The sequence below is a fragment of the Strix aluco genome, chromosome 6, assembly GCF_031877795.1.
Source record: "Strix aluco isolate bStrAlu1 chromosome 6, bStrAlu1.hap1, whole genome shotgun sequence".
NCBI classification, from domain to species: Eukaryota; Metazoa; Chordata; class Aves; order Strigiformes; family Strigidae; genus Strix; species Strix aluco.
Genome location: NC_133936.1, coordinates 2,433,489 through 2,461,268, shown reverse-complemented (window position 1 = coordinate 2,461,268; position 27,780 = coordinate 2,433,489). Strand labels below are relative to the sequence as shown.

Sequence of the window (27,780 nt, the reverse complement as noted above, 5' to 3'; positions counted from 1 at the left end):
ATTTAAGAGCAGATAGATTTAAAAATAAACATCATTCATTTCACAGACCAGATGCATCTCCTTCTTCAGAATCTCATTAATTTTTACTAAAAATGCTAACACGTGAAGCTGCTGCCAAAAGCTATCCACAAACAATAAAAATACCACAACGCTCTGCACAGTTTTCTAAGTGACTCTTCTGAGCTTTTTTCCAATCTGGAGTGCAGAATACAAAGAGACTTAAAAGACTTTTAAACGGTTTGTAGTTTTTTTCATTTATTGTAGAAAAGTTATTGTAATGCAGTTCATTTTTGTACATCTAAATTCCATAAAACAAGTCCATAGAAATGAGGATACTATCAGCATGCAGTCTGCATTTTCTTTTTAAATGATTCTGATCACAAAAATAACAACACTTTTTTTTTTGTTTCCTTTGAAAGCCACTAAAAGCAGAGGGAGAGCAAAGCATGCAACACTGTACACATTTGCATAGTATATTTTACCCAGCATGCCTTGTAGAATGCTACACATACAGTATCTATAGAAGTAGAAACAGAAAGGGGCAAATCAGCAGAAAACACAAATTTGTGGGAAGTTTTGTTTTTTTTTTTTAGTAAAGGCAGTAATGTCTTTACCAGCGTGACTCTGAACTGGCTCCCAGTGAGGCTGGGGGTAACACTGCCAAGCTATCACCGGGAACCAGTCTGGGTGAGAAACAGAGTTTTTCAGGGATCTGAGAAGCCCAAGGTCCATAGTTTGCAGTTTGAATGACCGTTTTCATCTTCTTTCTTCTCCCCTCTATTTCTCACGCATACGTAACATTGCATTTTGCTTGATTCTCTTCCTATGCTGTTCTTGTACAACCTCTCCCCGACTTTCTCTGCACAGAAAAGAACCGGGCGGGTTTCAAACATAAATACACCTTGGGCCTAATTAGCCCGCCTTCCTTAAGCTGACTTCCCTTAGGCTGTAAATTCCCAGCAGTATCAGTGGAAGTTTGGGGTGTTACGTCCTTCTCTCCCCCACCTCCCCATCCCCACACACGACAGCAAGGAGCTCCGTACCCCCAAGAACTTACTAATCGGGAGGATTTCATTCCCGACCTTGGGCTACTGGTGTTTTCGCGGTGTAGTCATCAGTCGTATGTCAAAATGTATATATTGGCCAAAATTAGAAGTTATTAATGTAATTTCAGCTTTGAGGAGGAAATTAGCAGAAATGAACGCAGCGGACTTTCTCATTTTGAAAGGTTCTTTTTGTTTTCATTAATTAATATGGAAGGAATACAAGTTCGTGTAAAAACAATCACATATGCAAAATGCAAAGCTTAGAAATAAACTGAAGTATCAGCAAGTTAAACTGATCGAAAATGCAATAAATCCACTGATGCGGGATCAAAAAATCTACCCTTTGTTTTCAAAAATACAATGCCAAATGCCATAGTGGAATTACTGTAAATTTGTGCTATTACAAATGTGCTTCTTCTTCCTTGCTCTGTTTTTACATCATTGGCAAAATATATTATTCTGTACTGTACAATATATTTTCTCACTAGAGTGATTTTCTACTGCTTATACAGAGTAGAATGAATACCAAAGGGGGCTGTGGCGTTAAATTTAATTACATTTTGTTTTTCAGGACATATTTATTGATAAGGCATATGATAATCAGTATGTGACGTTTCTGGTCAGACCTTGCGGCTACTGCCTTTCGGAGAAGGCAGGGATAAACGCTGCGCCCAGGAGCAGGTGTCTGTAGGATCTACTCCAGGTAGTAACTCACTGCCAAGGAATGTGAGGGGAAAAGGGGAGTCTACTGAACAGCACTGAGACCAAGGCAAAGCTGCTCCCAGTGTCACCACCTTCAAAGGAATCACGGAATGACACACTCTCACGAGCAGTTTAAAGTGATTTCTACCCTCTCCCCAAATTCTCTATGTGGATTCAATTGTACAATATTTCTCTTGACTTCTTAAACGGACTCCACAAAGAATAAGAGATCTTAACACAAATTTCAATACTAAGTAGCATTTTCAGCTCTTTCTCCAAGTTAATTCCTTGCATATATTTTACAACATTATTAAAATGTCCCTTTCTTTTTAAAGACCTACCTTTATTTTTCTATATAAAATAAATCAGATTTGAATAACAATCTAACAAAGGTTATCCAAACGACAACTCTTCAAATAACACCTCTTCTGGCATCATTTTAAAGATGGTGGGAACTTAATTCCCCCAGAGTTAAAACTGGCTATGTTACAGTATCTTGCAGTCATGTTACTCTTTGTTGAACTACTATTTGAAGGAATGAGGAGTAACTGCAACAAAACACGATAGCAGAACCCCAACTATCCAAACTTGGATTAATACCAACCGGGGTACTACAACGCAATTTTAAAATACATATTTTTAGGAGTGAAAACAGATTTGTATAAATGGTATTTTACAAAATACGCGTTTGATTTTTTTCTTTTGTGGTCTCCAATTATTTTTGCTTTAAAAAAAATTAAGACCATGGCATCTAGGACAGGCTTCAGAAGCACAGAACTTGGAAAACAAAATCTAGCAGAGGACACATTTAATACATTCTTGAAGAAAAAATGACTAATGAAAGCCCTAATTTACCCAAATCAGTGATAGTATTAGCAATATTATTTTGAGAATGGTAATGTCAGAAAAGGTAGATCTTGGGATGTTTCAGAGAAGTCTACGGTACTAAGACCGAAGCGAATTCAGGAAATTTTCAGTCAGACTGAACTTGAGGTTACGGGCCTACGCACATCCAGAGGAACTACCATCATCTTGTTACTCCTACGGCTACCTTTCCTCTTTGTAATTTTCACTCTCTTAAGTACATATTAAACTTTGTTTTAAAAGCAAGGAGCACAAAAGATGAAATCCCCCAGCATCAACTTCAGAAGCAGCTTTCAAACCTGAAGAAAAACCCTGCAAAGCGTTTTTCTATTTGTGGCAAACCCGTCCCAGCGCTGCCTCCAATCCCACGCGCACTTACGTCATCGGGGTCCGTCACAGTTAAGTCGGAAAGACACGGTACGGGGAGCGGGCTGAGCGCCCAGCAGCTGAGGAACACTGCGAGTAGCAAGAGGTGACAGGGCTGCCTTTGGAAGCTGCTCTTGCTTATCAAGTACAAAATGGGGCGGGCACCTGATTTCCGTGGCAAGATGGTTTTTCAGCATAAAATCTAAGTGTCGGGCCATACTGCACCATCGATTCTCAAGCAGAGGAACTGATTTTTGCCAGGCCGACTGACTTACAAAATGATCATCTAATTTGGCCCATTGATTATGAACTAAAATTTGATAAAGAGCAGCTAAAAAAACTGGCTATAGAACAGCTTTAGTTGCATTCCTTTAAACATAATTTCAGAATATTCTCATCATCAGTTGTGAGTTGCACATCCCATGGGATAAATGTTCATCTGTGGAACCGGTAAAAGAACCTGTACATCTGTTAAATACAACTTGCCAAAGTATTTTAAATTGAAATGTAACGATTAATTGTCTTTAAAGTGGCTTGAAGATTTTTAAAATACTTTGTTAATCCACTCACAAACATATGAATGCACTGTCTTTAGATATTGAGATTGTTGTTATCACCTTTATTGGCTAAATTGTCATTAATCCATAAGTGTCCTCATGAAAAACTCAGATAACAACAACAAAAAAACCCCCACTTTAAAAAAATCAATGTTGTTTATAAACATTTCTAAAATCCTCTGAATAAGCCAGAGCTTAGGAACAGAACTCTGATCTTTAATAATATTTTAATAACAAGAAGAAATGGTGCGAGGACTGGAAAATTCGTCTTGCTCATCTTCATTCAGGAATACATGAACTTCACAATTTTATATAGCGCCATTGCATAATAAATCACAATACAGCTGGCTAGCAGTGCTGAAGTTCTAATACAAATACTATGAGTTAACATGTCCTGATCAACAGTGCAGCTTTTACTGATTACTGTGTTTCCTAAAAATAATTTACTTTTTAAAATAGATTTCCCATAGCTTCTATCTAGAATAAATTATAATCATCTATTAGCACGTTCGGTATATTTGTACTTAAAGATAGATCTATCTTCAAAGAATAAAAAACCAGCAAGCAAGGAGATCTGCTGGATCACTTATAACTGGTTCCTTATATTAAAATGGAATGGGCAGTGAGAGAGGAGAGGGTAAACTAATTATGTACGAAAGTAAACTTAAACCCACATAATAAAGAAACTCAATGGGTTCTTTCAAGACAATACAGGACTTCCCTCACAAGCTTGTTTTTATTAGAACAAAGAAAGTAGTTTTGGCACTTCAGATGCGGCAGGTGATGGAATTTGTGCACATGTGGTGTGTAGATCTTTCCCTTTACTAGCATGACATGGAAGACTTCAAAACAAGGCTCCAAAAGGCTCTAGAAATAAATGACATTTTTGTCTAGGAAATGATAAAGCAGTAACCTTGTTTACTAGAAAATATATGTAGGTGCTTCGCAGCTACCTGCCATTAAGATGCAAATATCTTCAAGCAGTTAAATGATCTGATCCCTAATGCTACTACAGAATAAAGATAAACAGCTGTCTAATCTAGGTTTATACATCTCAGTGCATCCTTTGCAATTAATACTTTAATGCACACAAACAAGAAACTTATTAAAGCTTATAGAAAAAACGTTTTGCCTAACGCCTTCTTTCTCATGCAGGTATGTGTGCTGTACACGTAACAAAGGTTTGTAAAAATTCCTGGAGAATGCTCCACTGTGCTATAGCAGAAAATACGAGAGAAGGCAGCTGAAGCCACCGTTCCCAGACCAGATCTTGCCGTGCTCGCTCAGCCTAAATGCTCTTTTGGAATCTGCAGGCATTCAGCCTGAGAAAATCAAACAGGATCAGGTCTGTCATATCCGTTCTTAATTCTGTTACTCCAATGGATGCTGATACTTTCCTTTTTTTCTTGGTAACTGGCCCATTCAAATCATCTAGTGGTGTCGAAGGCTGCCTTTTAGGCAGTGAAGCTGTTTACAAAATTAATCATGCATTCGCAATCTTTTAATGCTGCGAGAGACGTACATCATTTTTGGTTGTACCAGGTATGAGATGAATTACTTTTCTCATTGTTAACATCAAGAAGATAACCAGACTCAACGGTGGTGGAAAATACCAGTGATCTTTGCTAACTGGTCCAGAAAGAAGAAGAAACTGTAATATTCAGGAAATTAATTTAGTGCTACATGCTTTTAACACCTACTTTTAGCAGGCTCAGGGAAGAAAATAAGCAAATATAAAAGTTAACAATCCTCATTTTTGAAAAAATAGTTTTGACATGAACCTGCATAAAAAAATGCGTGTTCAGCATAGTTCTGTCAATTTTAGAAAATGCATGCAGTGGGGAAATTCTGGGGTCTCTGCTTCAAGACATTAGTGGGCTGTACAAAGCGGTCAATTATGGGAAATTTTTCAATCACATTGGATCTAAGGCTTCACTGATCACGTAAGACGTAAGGTCCAATCACATAAATTTATCTAGTTAAAGAAACTGAAGACTCAGTAGGTTAAGGAAGTGATTGTTAGGAAGTAAGGCAGCAATTTCTCCGAAGATTTATCATAGTTCTCTGAATCAGAAATGTCAGCTCTACAACTTTACTGTGAGCAGAGTTTTTTTCTGATACTCCATTTTTATTGCAAGCTAATTCTGACCAATATGTGATCTTAAATGTTGATCATTTACAGATACTTAACCCTGCTCCCTCCCCTCAGATTTCATTACTGAAATTTCAACTGATCTTCTGGAGAGTTCTTGTGCGATGCTGGAATTTTCAGACATTCAAAGATGGATTTTGAAAGATGTAACATATAGGTAGGTACTCAGATGTACGGGAACGTAGGTGCCCTACCCACTGTGTAAGAAGAGTGTATTGTTTTCCGTTTAAAAAGGCAGAATACTAAAAATTGGAGAAAAAATATTATGTATCTATACACTGATGTTCCATTTTGGGACTACTAGCTGTATTCAGGTAAACAAGAGAAAAAAAAAAAAAGACTATCCTCAACCTCTAGCCATACAAACTGTTCTTAAGTTGGTTCATTTTCCTGTTTCTCTTTCCCCTTATCCTGTCATAGTTCATCATTGCTGACCGCAACAAAAATGTCAGTACTGGCTAAACTAAAGAAATCATTTTGCTGCAACATTCATGCCAGGTCTAAAAATAATTTCAAACTGGAAAGTATTTTGTAACTGCTGCAATAATTTGTGATATTTGGCACTCGCGATAGTTTACATTTGGTTTGTCTGAAAAAGCCATTCTGAAAATAAATAGTTAGAATAAATCCTTTTATTCTAACTTTAAACGTAAATTGAGCTTCCAGCAAACAAATACTGTAGCTGACTTTCTGGCTTCTAGTGGTTTGTAATTTTCAGATTTTTCATTTGTATGTTTTTTCAATTGATTGCAACATGCTCAAGTCGACTTTCCAGTCAATTCACCCAAATTCCAACAGGAATTGGTTTATAAATTGGTTCCAACTGGAACTGGTCATTTGGAATTTCCAGCACAGGAAATTATTTTATAAGTGCCTTGATAAGTACCCTAAATTACAAACGGATGTGTCTAATACCTAACGACAAGAAAAAGTATGGCTATAAATGCAAATGCTGTACTAAAAAAAAAATAATCCAAAACACAACCTATATGATCGGGCATAAACGTAAGGGCATGGTAACTTTTTTTTGCCCCCTACTTAACATCAAATGACAGCAGAGTGCAACTTCAGTATAACCGCGTTACATCTGCCAAATTAAGATGATTTTTTTTTTTTCCTAGCTACGTTATGGCAAGTTATCAACTGATGAATCCTATTTTTCCCCAGGTTCTTGAACTCAAAGCCTATGTCGTGAGTCATGGCTATATCCTCCAGGGGATCCTCGGTTCCTATGGGGTTTGTAAGTGTCCTGGTATGAGTCAGAGTATTCTTCTTCCACTAGAGGATAGTGATCTCGGCTGTGTTGGGAACTGGAAGACAAGCGGTTCCTGCTCTTCCGAGCCCTTTCATTGTGATAATTTTCATCTGAGGTCATTAGACTTCGTCGCTCAATTGGAGAGTTCTCTGTAGAATGGCTGCTGTGCCTCATACGCTGGCTCTACGAGTGCCAAAGAATCCAAGCATTAATACAGGCAAAGAGGATTTGACATTTTTTAGCTTGTTTTGAGACTTATTCTGAGGTCTTTCACAATCCATCCACTTTTGTGTTATTCATTTTAAATTAAAGTCTGTACGCTACAGGAATGGGTTACAAGAATAGTCTGGTTCCTAGAGCTGAAAGCAGACCAAACGCGGGATTACAACATGTACCTCATGGTATTCACCTTGTTAAATATTACAGGCCCCTTAGCATGAAAAGTGAGCTGATGTATTCAGCATTTATCACTTTTCTCTGATCATGAACATAACATTCATGCTTCTACTCTGCTTAGAAAATTTTCAGCACTGATTTATGTGGTTTTAGAAAACATCTGAAGACGTTGGGGGTTTGTTTGGGGGGTTTATTTAAAAGGTGCAGCCCTGAGCCCTATTTAAAAACCTTCATATGACCAAACAGAGGATGGACTGCTAACCAGGCAGCTAAGGGCTGGCTAAAATGATTAGGTATTAACAAATTCTTTCAACTAAAACATATAATATTTTAAATACGTTGACAGAAATTCCTTTTCTATTTATTCATTAAAAGGTTTAGCCTTTGCTATCCTCACATTCCCATAACGACAATGTGCTACTTTTGTCACGTGAACAAAATTAGTTCACAATTTTTGCCGGTACACTGGCACAATGAGGAAATAGCCTAAAAAAATATTATTTTGTTTGCTGTTATCACACATTAAACCTCTCAAGAGTACAGCCAACCATACTCTGAGAACAAACTCGGTCAATCCTTTCCCTTCTCTAGATTGCACACCCAACGTCACTCTTCCTGTAACGGCCACGAGAGCGCTGCCGTGTGCGCACAGCACCGCCTGCTCCTCTCAGCCCTGAAATTCCAGCCGATGCTCGCTCTCTGCTAGCAAACCTTCCTCCTGCTGCAGCACCCTCTCTGCACAGCAACTGTGGAGCTGCATAATTTATAACAAGAGGCTTGTCTGCCCGGGGAAGGAGCTGCCCAGATGGGTATATACGTTTACAGCACAGCAGGTAGGATGTCGCGTCTCCTGCTGCGGATCGATGCTACCAAGGTTACTCGCCACGGAAAAGGGGCCCTCCTGCCACCCCCAGCAACTTCTACCACATTATCCCCAAGTCTTCCTTCTAGCATCGTGTTTTAGTAGTGATCATATGTCACAGATTTTCTTCATGAATTATATTTATTTGACCTAGGCACGCAATTTTGATATACAATCACCCAATCAACCGCAACTTTAACTTTCTGTGCTTATCCTCTGTCTCCTCTGTACTTATTTACCTCGCTGGCTGCAACCTGCTCCTTTCTAGAAACCTTCCCGTTTCCTCACCTTGCCTGTGTAGTCATTCTGATCCCGCTATTTACCTCCCGAGAGGCGTAAGCGTGGCACAACACTGCTTACATGCTGGTCTGATGCCCCAAATAACTTTTGATCCCGCAGCGCAATTGGAATGATAAGCTGCACTACGTTTTCTGCAGTAATGGACTTAAAATGCAAATCCCCTGGAGCCTGAGAAACACATTGAACTTGAACTGTAAGTCCATTCACTGAAATCAGACTGAACTATGTAGGTTGAGAGCTAGCCAGCGATTAGCCACAAAGGCAAACGACTGGCCCCCAGGAGTCAGCAATGACAAAATTTCCTCCTCCTATTGAGGGCTGCAAACACACACAGCTTAGATCGACATCTTCCCCTTTCAGGCAAGGTCACGACCAAGGACCCAACAGCCACCGGCTCTGGGGGGGGGGTTCCACCCGCGGTGCGATGGGACAGAGCTGGAGCACGCTGTCCCTTGTGCCCTCTCTTTGACTCTTCTGTCTCTGCCATTTAACTTCACTCTGGTGACCTTCATGAAGCCCAACAGTTAAATCAGAAGTGTCAATTCTCTGTAAACTAAAGTCCAAGCCACAAGCCAATAAAAAAGGGCTACTCCTCAGCCCTGATTAGGTGAAATACATACAGATTGTCTCAGCCAATATGTGTCATCCTTAGCTGTGACTGTTACTCAAGGCTCTGGGCTTTTGCTATTCAGTTCCCCGAGGTATCAGGCGAGGAGGAGTCACGAGGTCATAAGAAGTATAAATTCTTAACATATCATAAGCACCTAAGCTAGTTTAATTCCTAGGATTCGCACGAGCGCTTTATAATTACCACATCGTTACAGTTAAAACTGATGCAAATCCTTCCGAAGGCTTGAATGAGTATAAAACCTCTAGGTGGATAAGCACTTCAGATGATGCAAATCCTTACTGCGAGATAACCAGGTAAAATATCAGAACTCTTTAATGGGCCTGAACCCTTGGGTGGCACTGCAAGGCCAATCCTGCCCTCTCTAGTTGAGCGTCATTCGCTCCGGGAGAAATTTACCCCTCTGCAGAGAACTAGCACCATTCAAGTCCCACCTAAGCCTTCACAATTAGGGTGAAGTGGGGATTAAGTGATGCATACCTTCAGCCAGCCCACTGCACAGGGGTGATTTTCATCTTCAGTGTGAGTTTTCCCTAAGTAAATGGAGCAACATTTCACAGTTACTGCTGGTGTCCATTGATCAGAGAGAAATAAATGCCTGAAAAAAATTCTGTGGATACACCCAGTTTTCAAAATGAAACCGAAGAGGTGAAAGTTCTACAGATGGTATTTTATTGTCATGAAGGGATGGAGAACTGAAATTTTAAGGCAAGTGAAAATGGAAACAACAGTTTACATGTGCATGTTATTAGTAATAGAACAGTGCTTGTGCATTCAGCCAGTCAGGAAACAGTGACTTACTGATCCTAATAAAATCAAGCACAGCATTAGAAATGTGAGTCTCGAGTATCATGCACCCTCAGTGAAGTGCAATTCTCTCACAGAAAAAACAGCTTTATGTTAATTGAAAACACCGAACAATGCATCATTTCCTTCAAAATTGTTACCTGCTTCCAGATATTCTACAAGCAGAACAGAGGTTAAATTTGTCAGGTGAATTATTCATTAAGCGTAATTTGCTCAACTCTACTTTTGACATACATTAGAAAGTGCACACTCCTAAAAGTCACACACATACAGAACTCCTTCTGAAACTTTCAGACTTAAAAGTTCGCTGCAATCCTGATCTTCTCAAGCATTCATAACTATGAATCAAAAACATGTTCTCTTTTCAAACTTAGTAAAGCACGTACTTCTCATTAAGGACTATTTACATGCCACGTTTGAAGTTTCAAAGTTCAGCCGTTTTTGAGCTATCCCTGTGGAAAAAAATGGTCAGAATTTTTTTCAATGGGTAAAAAAAAGTGTATTTTATTCACACTCAAAAAACTCAAAAAGGTGAAGGCATTTTGCTGATACAAGAGACAAGCATGGAAGTTTTTTCACCCAAAAGCGAATGTTTTGTGAAGTTATGAGGGCAGAAATAAAAGGGAGCATTACAGACGCTGTTCTGCGTTCTGCAATAGCTGTTAGCCCAACTGCTGTGACACACTGTGCTGCTTACTCTCAATCTGACAGGGTCTCACTTGCAATAACATTTTTTCCAGATTAAAAAAAGGCCGTTCTCTAATGTGGCTGTAACACCACTTGACAGAGTGTCATTTAACTCTTCCTCAAGAACTCGCTCCTTGCCAGAGAATTTATGGCCATTTTATTTCCCATTAAAGCCGGAGCAGTCACGGTGCTTCAGCGCTCGGCTGACTAACTGCTTCCTCCCCCGCCACGGGCCTTGGCTTGCCTTCTAACTGCTGCCAGTGGCCACACACTGAACAATAACTAACAAAGCAAATATAGGTTACGCTATATCAAACATATTACGCTGTTTTCCCATAAATTAAAAAACCCCACCTGATCTGCACTGGTGTTTGGGGCTGGAAGGTATTTTCATACCTGTAATCCAGAGATTGCAGCAGGATATGGTGAAAGTGCAGTGGATCCTAAATTTCGCCCAAGGAGAGGAGTCATGGGTGTGCTACTGGTGGTGTGAGTAGCACGCCAGTAGGCCTCGAGATATTCTGCCAAGTGTTCGCAAGCGTCTTCAAGCTGATTCTCATCCAAAATTACATCAAACATTTCCTGATCGCAACAACAAAGTTTGGTTCGTTACAATGTTACAGATGACAAGAAAGAGATGTTAAACAATTCTAATCATGCTAATCCTTTAAAAGTAAGAATCAGAGCACGGGATTGCAAAAATTACGTCAGTGGGTTTAAAAGGTGATCAAAAGCCAAAGCTCTCAGAAGTCCCCGTACCTTTCCAGCAAGGTTCGCTAGACGTTGCGTGAGCCCTGCCCCACTCAAAGGTGCCGACTCCTTTAATGAATTTATTTTGATCTAAGATAGGAACGGAAGCTCGCTGTCAGAGTACCACAGGGTGCTTTGCATCGGTCTGGACCCCAGGACTCCCTCGCATACCTCTCTCATCCTACTCATGAAGGCATTTCCAGGGTGATGATGCCCCTAAACCCATTTCCACTGCAGGGAAGGCAGCACACAGTTCTGTTAGCAGCAGTATTTCTGCTTCAGCAGGGCTCCCGCAGGACATCCGCCTGTTCAGACACTCACAGCTGGGAATTCTTCCCAGACACACACTCTTTTTTAACTGCCTTCATTCACACCAGCCTTACCTAGCTGTTCTCAAATCTGCAAGACCACGCAGGTACAGCCTTTTCCCTACTAATTCCTATCAAGGCCAGGCTGGACGGGGCTTTGGGCAACCTGGGCTAGCAGAAGGTGTCCCTGCCCAGGGCAGGGGGTCTGGAACTAGATGATCTTTAAGGTCCCTTCCAACCCAAACCAGTCTGGGATTCTAATCTGTTTACCAGGGGCCAGTACCTGGCCATGAGCACAAGTCCTGGTGCTTGCCTCGGACCGGCGCACCACACAAGCCGTAGAGAGGCCATTTACCAGTGAACGTGGAAGGAATTCAAAGCCATGCGGCTTCTGTGCCACCCAAGAAGTCAAAGGGACACTCTGCAGACGTTGTTTTTAGATTATCAGCATGAGAAGTGCTGATAACAAACAGCTGATGATAAACCATTGTAAACCGAGTCCCTCAACAAAAACATGATCATATTTTCAGCAGTGAAATTTTGTACCTCATCTTTAATCTTAACTCACACCTCAGTGGAAAAAAAAAATTGTGAAAACAGCACAGGAAATGAAAAATAAGTGCAGAACGTTGCAGGTGTTAAGAGCAACCGATACAAACCACAGGCTGCTTTTCCTCCATGCGTATTTATAGATCTATCCAATACACACAGAGCTGACATCTCTAGAGTAAGATATAAAACTGCACGATGAATTTATCGTAAATCTTGATCATGAATCTACCTTCTGCCCAGAAGTCTGGTCCAGAAGTTACTTTAATACTAAAGTAATTTTATTTATTTTTTAATTAATTCTCTCTTATCAGCATGGTAGAGAAATGTCTCCTCCTCTGCCAGCAAGTATGGAGTTTTCTTCTAATAATACTACTCCTAACACTACAGCCTTTGGTCAATTCAATGTTCACTGCTGCTTGTTTTGCTCCTCTCTTTATCTATACCCTCTACACCCTCCTTTGCTATTTAAACACAAGTTGATACGTTACATATTCCATTGTATCACTCACATCAACATTTGTGGAAGAAGTCAGTAATTCAAACACAGTTAAGTTGGGAAATAAAAGAATGTGTTTTGCTTATATGTACTTTGCTTTGGAAAATACTGAGAGTAAAATATTACACTTGGAATATAATGTGTGTTTTCTTAAATAAAGAATGAATATTATCATTTTCTGATCTGAGATGAGCGGGCAGTTTTCCTGCACTGCTCATTCTCTGCATAGCTGGCTGCTGATCTGAGGGCAACTCTGGCTCTCTCTACAAAACTCAGCTTTGCTGGCTGCGAGGTAAGCCTGCCTCAAGGCGTCTTTCCAGCTGTGTGGGGTTTTAGCAGCAAGCAGGTCAATGAATACTCTTCCAACACCCTCCAACCTCCTCCTGCTGAACTAGGGAACTGGTTCTCAAGTTTCTTTTTAACCTGGATCAGTTGATTCAGGGAGCTGCAAGGTGGAAGTAGAACAGAGATCAGAGATGGGAGTGCCCATAGCGCTGCCTAAGGCTTCCCTTAACCATGTAACAGCTCCATGCGCTGCCGTGAAACACACAGCTAATTCTCTAGCTAACAGACCTAAACCACCCAGTTCTGTGACAGTATGTAGCTTTGGGTGGTATTTTGACACTGATCTCAAATTGAATTCAAGGAAGAAGAACTTTTAACGGTTGCAGTCGAACTGTCACCTTTGTAAGAGTGAACTGTAAACTAACGCTAGGACTGTAACGGTGAGCCTCTCGGGCTGTCGCCTGAAGGTCGCCTGGAAAAGCTGCAAAACTGCCAGGATCTGGATTCCAGGGCTCTACAATGTTTTACAGGGAAAATAAATTACAGAGAAAGCACTCAGGTTTTTTCTTGCATTTAACAGTTGTGCTCATAGTTAGACTGTGTTTGTTCTATTTCTATGTATTTGGGAGGAAAGAATCTTTTAAGGAGATCCTTGTTTGTAAGGGTCATGGAGTAAAGCAGTTTCTTCCCAGTTCTCCTTACGATGCATTTTATTCACCACAGTATTTTCTTATAACATGCATAAAATAATTATCATATGAGCATTTCCATATACTAGTGTTTCTTAAGTGATGTATTAGTTATATCACTTATTCTTAAGTGATTATATCACTTTCTTAAGCAATACATTAAAGCAGTGGACTTCCCTGAAGAGAACATAAAGTTAGTTGCCACTGTCCTCCGCTATTTCTTTTGGTTTACCATATAACCCCCGTGAAATATTCTAGATGCATTACTCCACGTTAGCAACATGAAATAAAATGGCTGTGACTACAGAGGCATCCTCCTCACCCTCCGGAGAGGGAACATATGAGGGACTGAGCCTCAGGCAGAGCCCAGAGTTAGTACAGCTAAGGGCAAGCCCAAACTGCATCTTAACTCTGAGGTCAGGGAGGGTGAGCTCAGGCTCTGGGGGAAAAGATGCCCCAGATGGCAAGGATGGAGCAAGAATTGAGACAGAGGAGGAAGCTGAACTTGTAGATATATCTGGTGTACTGGCTATTTTTAATTACACCACCGCATTTTAGTCCTGCTAGAGTATAATTTCTGGTGGTTTTTAGGTTATGTCAAATAGACCAGAGGGATATATACCCTCTCTTAGCACTGGCATGAATCCAAAAGTTAAAAAAATTAATCATAATGAACTGTATGAGACTAGTGTATTTAAAGCTGTATGGTTAGTACAGTTCATGTTTCTTTGAGCCATATAAGTGTTCCTGCTTAACGGAGTCATGAAGCGATAGGCACGCTTAGCCCTGGCTTGAGCAGCATCAGTGAAAGATTAGCAGGGAATTAATAATGAAAGCGGTTCCTGAACTTAAATGCGCCAAAAAAGACAGCTATTTTTAAAATGTCTAGACACACAGCACCGTCTGATTACTTAAGGCTGGCTCTTGGCAAATGAAAAGAAAGTGAGGCTTTTATGGTTTTCAAGTATCTTCACTTAAAACAAATACTCCTCTTGCAGGAATTTGAGCTGCAAAACAGATGAAGCAGGTCACGGTGCAGAAGACAGCCAGCAGTGTTGTTGGTCTTGGCAGTATACTTTTACTTAATTAAATCATGGATCAGCTTGGTCCTTGAATTTAAACTTAACCAAGACTGTCATCTCCCTTCAAGCGCTCTAAGTTAGCAGTAACTTTCTCAAAATCAAACACTGCAAAACTGATCAGACGGTTTCTGCAGAAGGCTGTTGTGCGACTCAGAGTGGAAGGCAGCTTCTGAGCAAGGTACGTGTTTCAAATCTGGATGCTCTGAAATTTGAAAATACGTTTTTTTAATCCAGGTGGGGTCTCACTTTGTTGCCTTAGGCAAAAAATTAAAATTACAGGATTGGGTGTTGAGGCAGTTTACTAGATCCTGGGGATGGCCAATCCATGATGCAAGGAACGAGCTACAACCAGCAGCCTGCTGCTGCACGCTGTTTATTGCGACCAACGCAGCTACTTGCCTCATTTCAACCGATGTGAGCAAACCAAAGTGGAGTAAGAGGAAATCACTGTATAAAGAGCAAATAAGGCTGCGAAACGTGCATGGGCTTCTCTGTGCGGGTGGAAAAATAAATACACCTTTCCACTGTGAAGAATGTGCAGCCGATTGTTCTGTGTGTAAGCTCAGTGTAAATACCACAAGCTGTATTCAAACAGGGGCAGGTGCAACTCCATTTAACTTGGCTCACGCCCATTAAGCATTAGGAAGGTATATGCTTTTACAGAAATTATTCTGTACTGCAGAAAAGCGCACAATTTTTAGTTAATGGGACCTGAATGGCTCCCAGGAATTCTCTGTCATCGTTTTAAGAGATAACAATTCAGTAGAAAATTACACGTGAGAAACATAATATAGCTGAGCTCTCAGAAGAACTCGAGATGGCCTGAACAGCTTCGGTGCTGCTCGAAGTGGAAAACAAGGATCTACAGTTACTGTACCCTGAAGCTTATGGGTCTCTGCAGTAAGGCAAAGAGCTGGATGATACGTGGTCGCCAGCTGCCACATCCACAGCCGGACGGTGCTGATGGGGCAGGAGGGTGGCTGCGAAACCCGCACCCGCCAGGGAACAGCAAGCTGGCCGGGGCAGAGCGGGCACTGCAAAAAGGGTTCTGAACTGGAGAAATCGAGAAACAGCCCCCCACATAGCACACACTACCACCAGCACTTTGCTGGATTATTTAAATTCTTGCTCTGTATCGGGGATAGGAGGAATTTATATCAGATCTCTCACTCCGGACACATTCTTAAAGCATTTTGCTTTTAGATAAGGAGAGAAATGTCAGTCAAGCCTATTACCTTTTTTCTCTGCTTTCTAACATTTCAGTGTGAATCTAGTCTGAACATACACCAAAACACTCCAAAAAACTGTCAAAATCCAAAGTTTTCACTAATTATTCAATTTGTATCTGGCTGAAACTACTGAGCAAATGTAACCTGACCTCACTAGCAGTGTCAGTCAGCCTGAAACGGTATTTTTCAGAAAGTTGGTCCATACTCAAAGAATTACCCCGCTCTCTCGCTAAGCCAAGGCAGAATTGTTGGGCAGATCTGAGGCCACAAAGGTGTCTTCCAGATGGGCAAGGGCAGGCGCCCCGGTGCAGCAGAAGCTGGCAGTCTCCACCCGTTAGCCAGCATTTAGGCAAGGTCTGCCTGATGGCAGGAGCTAGCCTTAAAGGTCAACCAGTGGGCAAGAGGAGAGAGGAAGGGAAAGCTCTCTCTAAGTCTCCCTTTCTGCAGGAGAGAATGCCACCATTCCCACCAACAGCAGCTCTGGGACATTGAAGAGGCACGAGAGCACCAGCCTAAAGGAAATGTGGCTCAGCCTCAATTCCTACCAAGGGCAACAGTTAAAAAGCAACATCTATCCCTGTAATTTAGGAGGAGTGCCCAGAAATACCTGAATTATCTTTTTATGGCCACTGGGGACAAGAGAGGAGGAGGCTGTGAGGTTTGGTATCTTAAAAAGCATACAAAACCAAGTTAAGTTTCATGGAAATAAATCCTTGGGGATCATTACTCCAGAATAAAAGCTGCTTGGACTTTGTTACTTTCATTTGAATTGAGAATAAAAAGCCATCCGAAATGGAGGCAACCTCTTTAAGGTCTACACAGCACAAGGCAAAGTCTTCAGGAAGCATTATCTGACCATGAGTGTCAGGCATTCGTTCTGCTTGATCTCAACTCCCAGATTTGTTCCTAGATTGCTCCAAGACATTTCTTTTGCCAGCACTTTGCCTATTTTAAGTCAGTGAGTTCAATCATGGAAACCTTTCCAGTGTCTAGTTTGAATTTCTCTGAATTAATCTGATTTCTACTCCCAGTTCTTTGGCATGAGAAACATGGGCAATGGGCAAGCCCTAGGCTGGACTGCCTCAGCATTCCCCTGGTACGAGCAGCAGCCTCTGCACTACCAGAGCAATGTTACGCACAGCTATTACACCGTAAAAGCAAGCGCACATCCACATTTGTTTCCACCGAGCGGCTTTCTCTGTTGCAAAAACCAGGCATGGTTTTCAAGAAGAAAAGCAATTTTGAGCTGCCCTGTCCAAACACCTGCACAGCTTTTCTGCACAGCTCCTGTCCACCTAATCCTCTCTCCAGGACCTGTGCTCACACCAGACAGATGGTGGGTCTGGACTCACTGAGCAGCTGAAGGAAAGTCCTCAGCAGCCTTCTACCAAATGGGGAGTGTGAAACTTTGGCCCTTCGGGACCTTAAGATAGAACTGCTCCACAGATGATGTCATTTGAGGGAAGTTTTACCACTCGCATCATTTTTGACCTGTCACCTTGCCAAAGATCATAACAAACTCAGCACAGGAGATAATCAGGATGAAAGTATCAAACAACTTGTTTCTTAGCAATAAAAGCTGATCGAGGGTTGCAATTGCAGGGCTGCCTGGATTGCCATAAAGTAAAGTGATAATGTATGAACTTGGCTATAATCAAGGACCAACACAGCAGAAACCTTTAAAACTCCACGTATCAGAAGTTCTTTAGCTTTTCTTCTGTACTTACTGGTGGGCATTGTGCAAGTTTATCAGCTGCCACCAACTGAACATTCAAGTGTTTACTTTGTGACTTTCCTCTAGATTTAATCAGTCGCTGCAAAACCTGACAGAGGAAAAGAGGAAAATGTGAGTTTAAGAATAACATATCTCCATAAAGCTCAGACTGACATCCCACAGGAGGATTACCAAGCTCAGAAGCTCCCCATTATGTTTAACAAAACAGATAAAATTTTGTCCTTGAATATAAGTACAAACCTTTCCGATAACCTCCCTGGAAGCTGTGCCTATTTCCCTCTGCATCATGTTTTATCCCTTGAAATATTTCAAATGCGGTGTGAATGGTGATTTTGCTTTATTCTGCTTTAAGTAATAGGTTATTTTTGACAAATGTAATCTTCTAGAGGACCACAAAAATTATATATATACAGAATTACACTGGATTGCTGGATTGACTGCGGCACAAGAGAAGCCACATGTTACGTTGTGTAGCAATAATGACGTAACTTTACCTTTTTTTTCCCTTCCACTGTGTTCATTACTAGGATTTAAGGGGTGGAAAAGCTATGAATCCTAAGCTATTTCTCTGTAAAGTTTCAAAGAAAATGACAGGATCATAGAACAACAGAGTATTTTTTAAGTCAGAAGGACCTCTAGAGGTGTCTGTGCCAACCCCTCACCCAAAGTTGGGCCAGCTGGATTGGATTCCTCGGGTCCTCGTCCAGCTGAGTTCTGACCACTTCCAGGGAGATCCCACCACCCCTCTGAGCGAGGACTGACCCATCTTTGTCCAGCATGTGGCCGATTTTCTGCTGCAGGGGCACGCTGCTCTCTCCTGCCCAAAGCGTTACCCACCCAGACCCCCCAGTCCCTGGCTGTGGAGCTGCTCCCCAGCCCAGGGGCAGGACTGGGAATTGGCCTTTGCTGAACTTCACGAGGTTCCTGACAGCTCATTTCTCCAGCCTGCCAAGGTCCCTCTAAACAACAGCCCTGCCCTCGGGCACATTAACCTGCCCCAGAATTAGGTATCGTCCACGACCTTGTACATTAGTAAAATTGTTGAACTGTAGTGGCCCCACTACAGATTCCCAAGTGACACCACTGGTATCCCGCTGCCGGCTGGACTCTGTACCTCTGACGAGCACCCTGAACCCAGCAACCCGTCTGATCTTCCACCTCTCTTACAGCCCACACTTATCCAGCCCGTATCTCACCAATCTGCCCATCAGGACACTACAAGGAGACCACATCAAAGGCTTGCTAAAGGCTAACAGCCACTGCTCTTCCTCTGTCCACTGGGGTCATAAGCTCATGACAAAAGGCAGATGGCAGGTCATGCCTCAGATAGGATGGTCAGGCATGATCTGCCCTCGGCAAATCCCTGCTGGCTGCTCCCAATCCCGTTCTTGTCCTGCATGTGGCTGGGGAACAGCTTCCCAGAGGATTTGCTCCACAACCTTCCCAGGGACTAAGGCGAGACTGACTGGCCTGTAGTCCCCCAGATATTCCTTCTTACGCTTCTTGAGAAAGTCACATCTGCCTTTGCCCAGTTATCAGGAACCTTCCCAGACCACTGTGAGCTTTAAAAAGTAACAGAAAGCAGCTTTGCAATGGCATGAGGCTCCTTCAGATGAATCTCATCTGGTCCCTTGGTCTTGCCTGCGTCCACTTAGTTAGGTGGTCTCCAGACCAACCTTCTGCTACTGCGGGTCCCTGCCACACACCGTCGTGGGCCCACACTTTTCTTAGCTTTCCTTCTGCTTGCCACGTTCTCACAGAGCCCTTTTCATTATCATTAAGATCTCTTGTTAGTTCTAGCTCCAGCTGAACTCTGGCTTGCCTAACTCCCCCCCCGGCAGAGGTATTCCTCCCGGGACCCCTGTCCTTGCATCCATCTTCCGTGTGTCTCCTTTCTGTGTCTGAGCTCAGGCTGTTCACCCACACTGCTCTCCTGCCCAGCTCCATGCAGGAACAGATCGTTCTTGTGCCTGGGGGAAGCTGTCCACAAAGATCACACAGCTCTCCTGAGCTTGTTATCCAAGACAGTCTTCCACAGGATCCTGATGAACATGTCCCTGAACAAATCCGTTCTAGGGTCCAGGTCTGCAATTCTATTTGTACTGCTCACTTCTCTCAGGATCTTAAATTCCACCATCTCACGGTTGCTGCAGCCAAGGCTGTCCTGGACCATCCAGTTCTCCCTTTTCCCCCCCCAGTAGCCGGTCCAGCAGAATGTCCCTGATCAAGAACTGGCACAGGGTGCTCTGCAGACATCTCTGATGGGTTACCAGGTGCTGGGCAGCCTCCCACCATCACTGTGCAGATTCCGTGAGACCCAGAGTCTCTGTCGTGACCCCCAGGCCCCCCCTTCTGCACTAACGGCCGCGGTGGAGTCTGTGCTGCACGCCCAACTGATGGTCATGCTCCAGGAGCTGCCCAGCAGCCTGGTCACACTGGTCCAGCCCCAGCTGTGGATGCTGTATCGATACACCCCAGGTGGAAGCCACAGAGAAAAGCAGACAGGTTTTGTTTGTGATCAACAGACAACCACCATTAATTGGGAAGTGGGCAGAGGGCTGGGTGTCTTCTCCGAAGCTCAGGCGACGGTTTGGGCTTGGAGGCAGACAACCCAGGAGTACAGCTGTGCTGGGGAAGGGGGGCTGCAAAGGGACTGCCAAGGGGAACTGAGAGCTACAGAAAGAATTTGCTCCTCAGGAACTTTTTGTCTACTGCATTGCTGGGTGCCTCGTCTAAGGCTCAGCCTAAGACTAGGTTAAGGTTTAGGGCAAAAAAAAGAATTGCATCACACATTCCCTTGTCAAGCCCTTGATCTAAAAATTTTACTGTTTTTCCCTTCACCTCACTCTTAATTTCTCCACATGCAGATACCACACCGCTCGCTCCCACACTGCCCTCCAGGTCCCTCTCAAATGCACATTTTAAGGGTGATACACATTACCTTTGGAGAAGACACTTTAACATGGACAATAATTGGTGCTAAAGATGTCTTGATAAGTTGTGCAGGGTGATTGATAGTGTCTGCATCTAGGACAACCAGTTGTAAGGACCTTGCCAGCTCAAAGATTCTCTCAATTTCGCTCTGTACTTCAGCTAGTAAAGGAAAACAGAACAGGTGAAAGGCATTCAGCCCCAGCATTACTCAGACAAAAATATCATCACCCATTTCTTGTCATAGACTATATATATTTCAGTATATGAACTCCATATGTGAATTAATGTAATTTCCATGAAATAACCTATTACTCAAGGCAATTTTTAAAGTAAGTATTACCTTTGAGACAATTCTGTTGCCTGAAAATACATATGTACTATGTTCCTTTATAATATCTGTGTATTTAAACATGGGTACAATTAAATGCATGTTTCTATTACCACAAAACAGACTTAAGCATATTTTCCAAATCTGCTAAATAGCTTAGGAGTCATAACATTTTTTATTTTAGACAGCAAGTCTTAAAACTTTTTGTGTTCTCAGATTGTAATTCTGATGTAACTTAAACAAGAGCCTGTATGAAAAGCAGAACAGTGACCTCCTAATTCTGTAACCACAAAAAACTGTTTATGTTCAATAATTGACAGGGTACTATTTAGAAAGACACCAATGGCAATGTTCACACAAAAGCATTTTTGTCTGAAGAAAAAGGAGAGATTTATTTCCATGTAAATTTTATTTCTGATATTCATTTTCTTACCCTTCTTAATGATCCACATGCATGTGATGAATTTTAAACAGATAAACTCAGCACAAATTGAAGCCTGTAAGTTATACCACCAAAGCACAAAAGAGCTGTATGTCAGCAACTCACATGCATTTAATTTGCCTAAGAGCTGTTCCACAGCAACGCATGGTCACAGGCACAAGAAGATTTAGCACTCACTTTGGCAGCACTTAATTTTGGGGTGCCTACTCCTGTACTAGAATGCCAACTAGAAGTGAAGTGTCCTACAACCTATACCTGCAGTTCAAACAGTCACTCAGGATATTAGAGGATTGGGTTTAAGAGCATTTTCCTCCTGAGAAGACTGAAAACCAGCTCCTTCTACCTCCTAGGATGGTGTCCCAGAGACCAGGTTGTTGGCATGTGTATGCCACACACAAATTTCTACCCTTGTGAATGAAATAAAAATTCATCAGGCCAGTGTAACCCAGCCATCATGACACTGTGAGGAGAGGGTGGGAAGACCCAGAGTCTCACGGCTAGACAGCAAAATTAAGCTGTAGCTGTTCAACACTAAACACAAAACCAGTCCCAGGGTCAGGAACAACAAGTTTCCTTCTTGGCTGGACAAGGTGCAAGCTCTTTGGCACCCTGTGGTGTGGAAGTAAAAGCACAGGGCTGAGAAGAGGGAGCTGTGAGGCCAACTCACCTTGGGAGGAAACAGCACTGAACCCACATTCTGACTGCAGGCCCCTAACTCATCTTTTGCAGACAGCAGCCACGGCACTTGCTCTAGTCTAGGTAATTGCTTAACGCGAGGCTACTACAGTACATTGTGCTCTCTTGCCCCTCCTCAGCCAGGAAAAAATTGTCTCCCATTTGGGTATGTGAAATTCAGAATGACACGTTAAAATGCTGCAGACACATTTAAAATCGCAGAACTGCTGACATCCTGAAGGCTGAAAGCCTGTCCCTTTCCTCCAGTATGTAACCATGTTCAGAATTACATCTGTGTCAACGTCTTACCTAAACTGGATCTTGTATTTGACCGCTCAATTATTGCCCTCTTGCTTGGATTATTTAGAACAGACCTCTTAGCAAGAGAAATGTCAGCTGTCACTCTAGTTATTGATATCCTATGAGCAAGAACACAGGACAGAACAAAAACACAGGAGTCAGATTTTCAGTGCACCGTGCATGATTTACAGCTACATTCCATTCCAAAGTACAAATACAATAAAATACCACTCAGACATGTTTTATGGCTGAGTTATGTCATCTTTAAAGAATAACTAAAAAGAAATGCTGCATAACTGTGAAGTATTTTCTATCTCCTACACTACTGTAGACTCTGGTGTATAGTTTCTGCTATTCTGCCTAGTGCATTAGTTAACTCTTCTCCTCCCCAACTCACTCGTCTCCTACATGAATTTACACAGTACCAGAAATACTACAAGTTACGCAAGTCTTAGGGCACACAGAACACCACGGTCGTAACGATAACAGCACTTCTCTTCCACAGAGTTAAACCATTGATTAAACCTGACACTGCTGAAGGGAAGGAAGGGCCATGTTTGGACATTTGCGCAGAGCAGGTCTCTCCTCTCCGAGTGCCTGTGAGTCACTGAACAGAGCTGCTTGCTCTGGGAGACTGCTCCTCCAACACGCACTCTGCTTTTCCAGACAGGCACCTGGGCTAAATGTCTTGGTTTCTGGTTGAACGGGAGAAAAGCGAGTTGAGCCACAGCTACCTGTACTGCTGGAGCCCCCTTTTTAACTTAAGGAAGGTGATTTTGTTACTTGATCTGTCAGTGAGCTGACAAGAGACAAAAGGTTCTAAAACAAAGACCACACAACCACTTCATGTAAAATCCATTTAGGAGGACTGTGATGAGCCAAAGAGCCATGAATAATGAAAAGAAAGCAAGCTGGAAATGACTAGCAGCTGTTCCACAGAACATAAGACTTCTGCAGCTCTGAGCGAAATTATCAGACAGAGGGTTAAAAAGAAGTGCAAGTATTAATCTACATAATACATAAATAAATTTATTGCCAGAAAATACAGTAGAGACCAAAAGTATAAATGAGTTTAAAAAAGAAATGGGAGAAATTAATGGATCACGGGTCTAGAGGCAACAACAGAACATGGTGATCCAGATCACACCTCTGGCTCAGGGAGCTCCTGGCTGCTGGAATGACAGACACGTAGCAGAGGGAAGGACCACAAATGCTCACCTCCCGTGCCAGACACAAGAAGCATTTCATTCTTCCTGAGTAAGAAGTAATCCTAAGCATCACTGTTGCTGAAAGATGTTAAGAAAAAAATGTGCCTTTGCTATGTTTTGTTTACAGGGTGTATAGAGTCAGGCTTGGTCTATGCAGCAGTGACTAAACACAATGCATTTTGAAAAGGATGCCATAGCAGCCATTCCCTGAACGCCCCGTGCCAGCCAAGCTTTAGCAGGCTCCTTTCAGCAGGCCTGTACAACACACACAGCCCTCCGGCCTTTCCTTTAGTTCAGTGGCCAGAAGAGGATGTTGCAGTTACAAAAGAAGGAGCTGACAGAAGCCAAGTGTATTAAGAGGTAGGGAAGGACTCCTGCTAGTTCAAGTCTTACTGAAGTCTTTTGAAAAGCTCCTCCTTGGACAGTCATTTCCTTTCTTCGTAATATGGACCTGTCACAAAATTGCAGAAGAGATGGAAAGAAAGAAAAAGAAAAGGGGGAGAGGAGAAAGACTGCAAAGCCATAAAAGTTGGCAGGAGGACCAAGAAGCAGCTGAGCTGCCTCAGAAGGAATTTAATGCCTTTTTCTAAAGTTACTCGGAGCTAAAGTCAATTGTATCAGCTTGCTTGTGGCATTTCACTTCTTCAATGCTGAAATTTCATACTTCTGGTATTGCTAATGGCAAGAGGATTGCCAAAAAATACCTCACCCCAGGCAGAATCTCTCCCTTTTGCCCCTCTGCGCAGACCAAGGGCATGGCAGGAGAGAAGATAGAAAAGGCAAGGAGCAGTCCTGCCTCCCTTACAATTAAGCAGCCTAAATGGGTGTGTCTAAGCGTGCTTTACATTTTCTTCTCTGTATTTAGGTGCTGCTGATCTTCATGGAGCAGGCCTCAGCGGAGTACGTTCTCATACAGGGTATAAAAATATACCTCATAAAGGATATATTCATAGCAATCACATCGTGGCAACTGGAGATGACTTATCCCTTCCAGTTGCTATGGTTTCCTACCAAAAACAATGACTGAGTTACCGTCGGCACACGCAAAGCTGACAGACACATGTCAACAGCTGGAAGAGAACGTACACCTCACGCAAACAGGCACCGGAGCTGAGGCAGCGAGCCGCAGGGGAAGTCACACCGCTCAGGAGCGGAGGCACTGACAGGGCGCATGAACAGCTCAGCAAAGTGACAAATTTAACTGCAGGCTGCCACGTACAGCACTTCATCTGTCAGGTTTGAAATCCATCACTACATTGGTAGGATCTGCTAAAATCACTTAAGCTGGGCAATTAAAAATAGGGGAGGAGGTGAGATATTTTGCACAGAAGTTGATGATTAAACGTTTTGTCTAAGCTGTTTGCGGGTTAGTTCAGCACTGCCATCTCACTGCACCCCAAAAGCCACCTTGACCATAAATCCTACTCCACTTCTTCTGAACAGCAGACTCTATTACTTTCCCTGTCCTAGTGCCAATGTTTTAGGTATTTTCAAACCTGACTTACTGTCATATACTAGCTAGCACAGTATAAGCTCCTCTTCACAGTTCAAATATACTGAACGAACTAGGATGAAGGAAGGGCAGAACATCCAAGATGTAGCAGACACCTATGACTACTGACAAGCTCTGGTAGAAAGAAGAGATGCCACGGACCAAGCCTATGTTCCTAGCAAAGAAATCCAAATTATCCCTCTCACAGCTCATCAGGAAATACTCTCTGTGTTCCAACTGATCAAGATGAACCCTCCTTACAGTTTTTGAAGTTCTGACACACTTCTTTCTGTATTTTAGTTCTCAGCATTTCCTTCTTCAAACTGCCTTTTTAAGTATTTTTGACTACCAAGAATATATAAGAGTTGATTTTTCTTAGGTGTTGGTCTGAAGCACCGTTACTGCTCCCTGTTGAAATCTGCTGTTTCTGATACTTATTTCAGGGCTAGGGTGTGATTAGTTTTATTTAGAGAACATCCTGCTGTACAGGAGCCTGGAACTTCACAAAAGGTGCTGGAATGAACCTATCCCAAATAAAGCAACTTCACAATAAAATCAAGAGGCACTTATATTTGCTGTCTGCACACTTCAGCGGCTGGCTGAGCGGGTCCAGTAGTACACACTGGTACCCAGTGGTTAAGAAATTTTCATATGCCCAAAGGATCGTGAATAAAACTGTACTTTTATGTGCCATCAGTCACACTTTCTCAACTGTTCCACCCACAAGAGCAACTGGACAGCTCTTTGAAACAAGAAAGCAATCCACTCGGTTTACTTTACCCAACACGCAGGCAGTTGAGGCTGGGAGCTCAGAGGGAAGAGGGCCAGCAGCGAGCTGGGCTCTGCCCAAAGGGCTGTTCACCGGCTGGCACCGTTCCCCCTGACTCCCGGCTGAACAAGGGGCACAGCCTGCATCCCAGGGTAACGTTAAAAACCTAAGCCTGACAGTGCCATCTTTAAAGATATTTTAGTCCTTCCCATGTGGCCCAGTCACCTTTCATCTAGATTCCTCCTGTAACTTCAGGCGGGTAAAACATCGAGGCAGAATTATTCTATTAAGTTCAACAAATCCTACTACAGACAGAGCAGATGTGAAGATACATGCACTTCTAGTAATACATTAGCTGGGTTCCACCCCACAGCTGGCTCCATTTCAGTGTTGATACAAAGCCAGTAAATCAGTTTTGAACATGCATCAATCTTCTTGCATCAAAAAAAAAAAAAAAAAAAAAATCACTAAAATGTTAGTAACACATGGGGTGGGAAAAAAGCATGAAAAGGACAGTATTTCTCACCTCCCATCAAACCTGTGCTTCAGGAAGTCAAAGAGAGCTTTCTGCATCATGTCTGTCACCTTTGCAGAGGTGAGGAAGATTGAGCAGGGAGGATTGACAGGGAGAAAAAGAAGTCAAAAGTAAGAAAAGAGGTAAATAGAAGGTAAGGATACTGCCAACAATCAATACCTTTTATAGGTAGCAATCATTTAATTTTCATGCTCTTGGCAGCACGCTTTGTAATAAATACTTGCAAGTTTTCTGACTCATTCTCCAAAATGCAGAACGGAGGACGTGAGAGCTGTCACTCCTTCTGCTCTTGTCTTGACTTGCACCGAGGCATCAGAGCACACCTCGCCACCTTCCAGAGAGAGCAACACCATTCCCAACAGGCTGCAGAACATGGCAGGAGCATAGAGGACTCTTCGGGTTGAATAGATCATTTGTTTTTTTCCTACAGTAACCTTATTAGAACTGGCTTAAAACTTCAGACACAAGATTTATTGTGTTGGATGACTGTTTGAACAGAATGATATTCTCAGAGAGGCCTACAAGCAGAAAAAATGAATGTTTCTCTTGCTGTACAAGGGAAAGCATCTGAGAGCAGCACAGCCTCAACAGCTGTCATCTCCTTTATTGAGTGAGCTCCTTGTCCTTTTTGGGACAACTCAGGCTGACACCTATTATCTGCCAGTCTAGACAGGAACTCAGTCAAAGCCCCCAGGCCTCTGGCAGTTTATTTCTCCTAGGTTGTCTTTCAAAATGGTTCTTAGGGAATTTAATCAGAAAAAAAAAATAGTCAAAAGAATTTTCCCATGTAGGTTGCAAAGTTTTCTGTTATGTAGACCACTATTTGTAACCGAAATTAATATTGTAACTGCGCTATCATTTATACACCTTTATATGTTTAAGATGTCACGCTTAGTATTATTTTCTTAAACAAAGGTGGGGCAACATATTTGTAGAGGTATGTATGAACAAAAAGCCTCTCTCCCCTGCAAACCTGAGAGTCCCCAGGCAAATTAATCTGTGGTGCAGCACCACAAAAGTCAACGGATGAAATTTACTCCTGTCATAAACCATCACCATAAAATTAAAAGGCAGAGATTAGAACATGAAGTACCTAATTCCTGCTCTGCTGAACTACACTTTCAATCATTCTTACCAAAAAGCCAATGCCAGAACACTGTGTTATGCTAATAATGGTACCACGTTGTAATCTTCCAAAAAGAACCATTCCAATATGTTTAATAATATCCTATAAAGTACTAACAACATTAATTAAGCTAAATGAAGCGTATCTTTGATTTTATGTTCATGTTCATTTAGTTCCTAATTCAGCAAAACACTTAACAGATGGTTAAGTTCACCAAAATGCC

General features: G+C 42.3%; 1 protein-coding gene and 1 long non-coding RNA gene across 7 annotated transcripts in view; one reads left to right on the top strand and one right to left on the bottom strand.

Moving 5' to 3' along the window:
* Positions 1-228: 228 nt before the first annotated feature.
* The window catches only part of CACNB4 (calcium voltage-gated channel auxiliary subunit beta 4), a 113,814-nt gene continuing 86,262 nt past the window's right edge, over positions 229-27,780 (bottom strand). For 3 of the 6 annotated variants that reach the window (XM_074828473.1, XM_074828474.1, XM_074828476.1), the window contains 6 exons: positions 26,423-26,481; positions 22,437-22,546; positions 20,690-20,841; positions 17,741-17,836; positions 11,019-11,204; positions 229-7,125 (listed from right to left, as the gene is read on the bottom strand). In XM_074828473.1, the coding sequence (XP_074684574.1) occupies positions 6,865-7,125; positions 11,019-11,204; positions 17,741-17,836; positions 20,690-20,841; positions 22,437-22,546; positions 26,423-26,481 (864 nt within the window). In that variant the 3' untranslated portion in view covers positions 229-6,864. Of the gene's footprint in view, positions 7,126-9,611; positions 9,662-9,778; positions 10,388-11,018; positions 11,205-17,740; positions 17,837-20,689; positions 20,842-22,436; positions 22,547-26,422; positions 26,482-27,780 lie in introns of those variants that run through there. The other 3 variants (XR_012623738.1, XR_012623737.1, XM_074828475.1) reach the window with 3 other exon arrangements.
* On the top strand, positions 1,626-9,669 carry LOC141925049 (uncharacterized). The gene is made up of 5 exons (XR_012623740.1): positions 1,626-1,749; positions 4,691-4,880; positions 5,745-5,844; positions 6,855-6,927; positions 7,930-9,669. It is a non-coding gene; the product is annotated as an uncharacterized LOC141925049 (long non-coding RNA).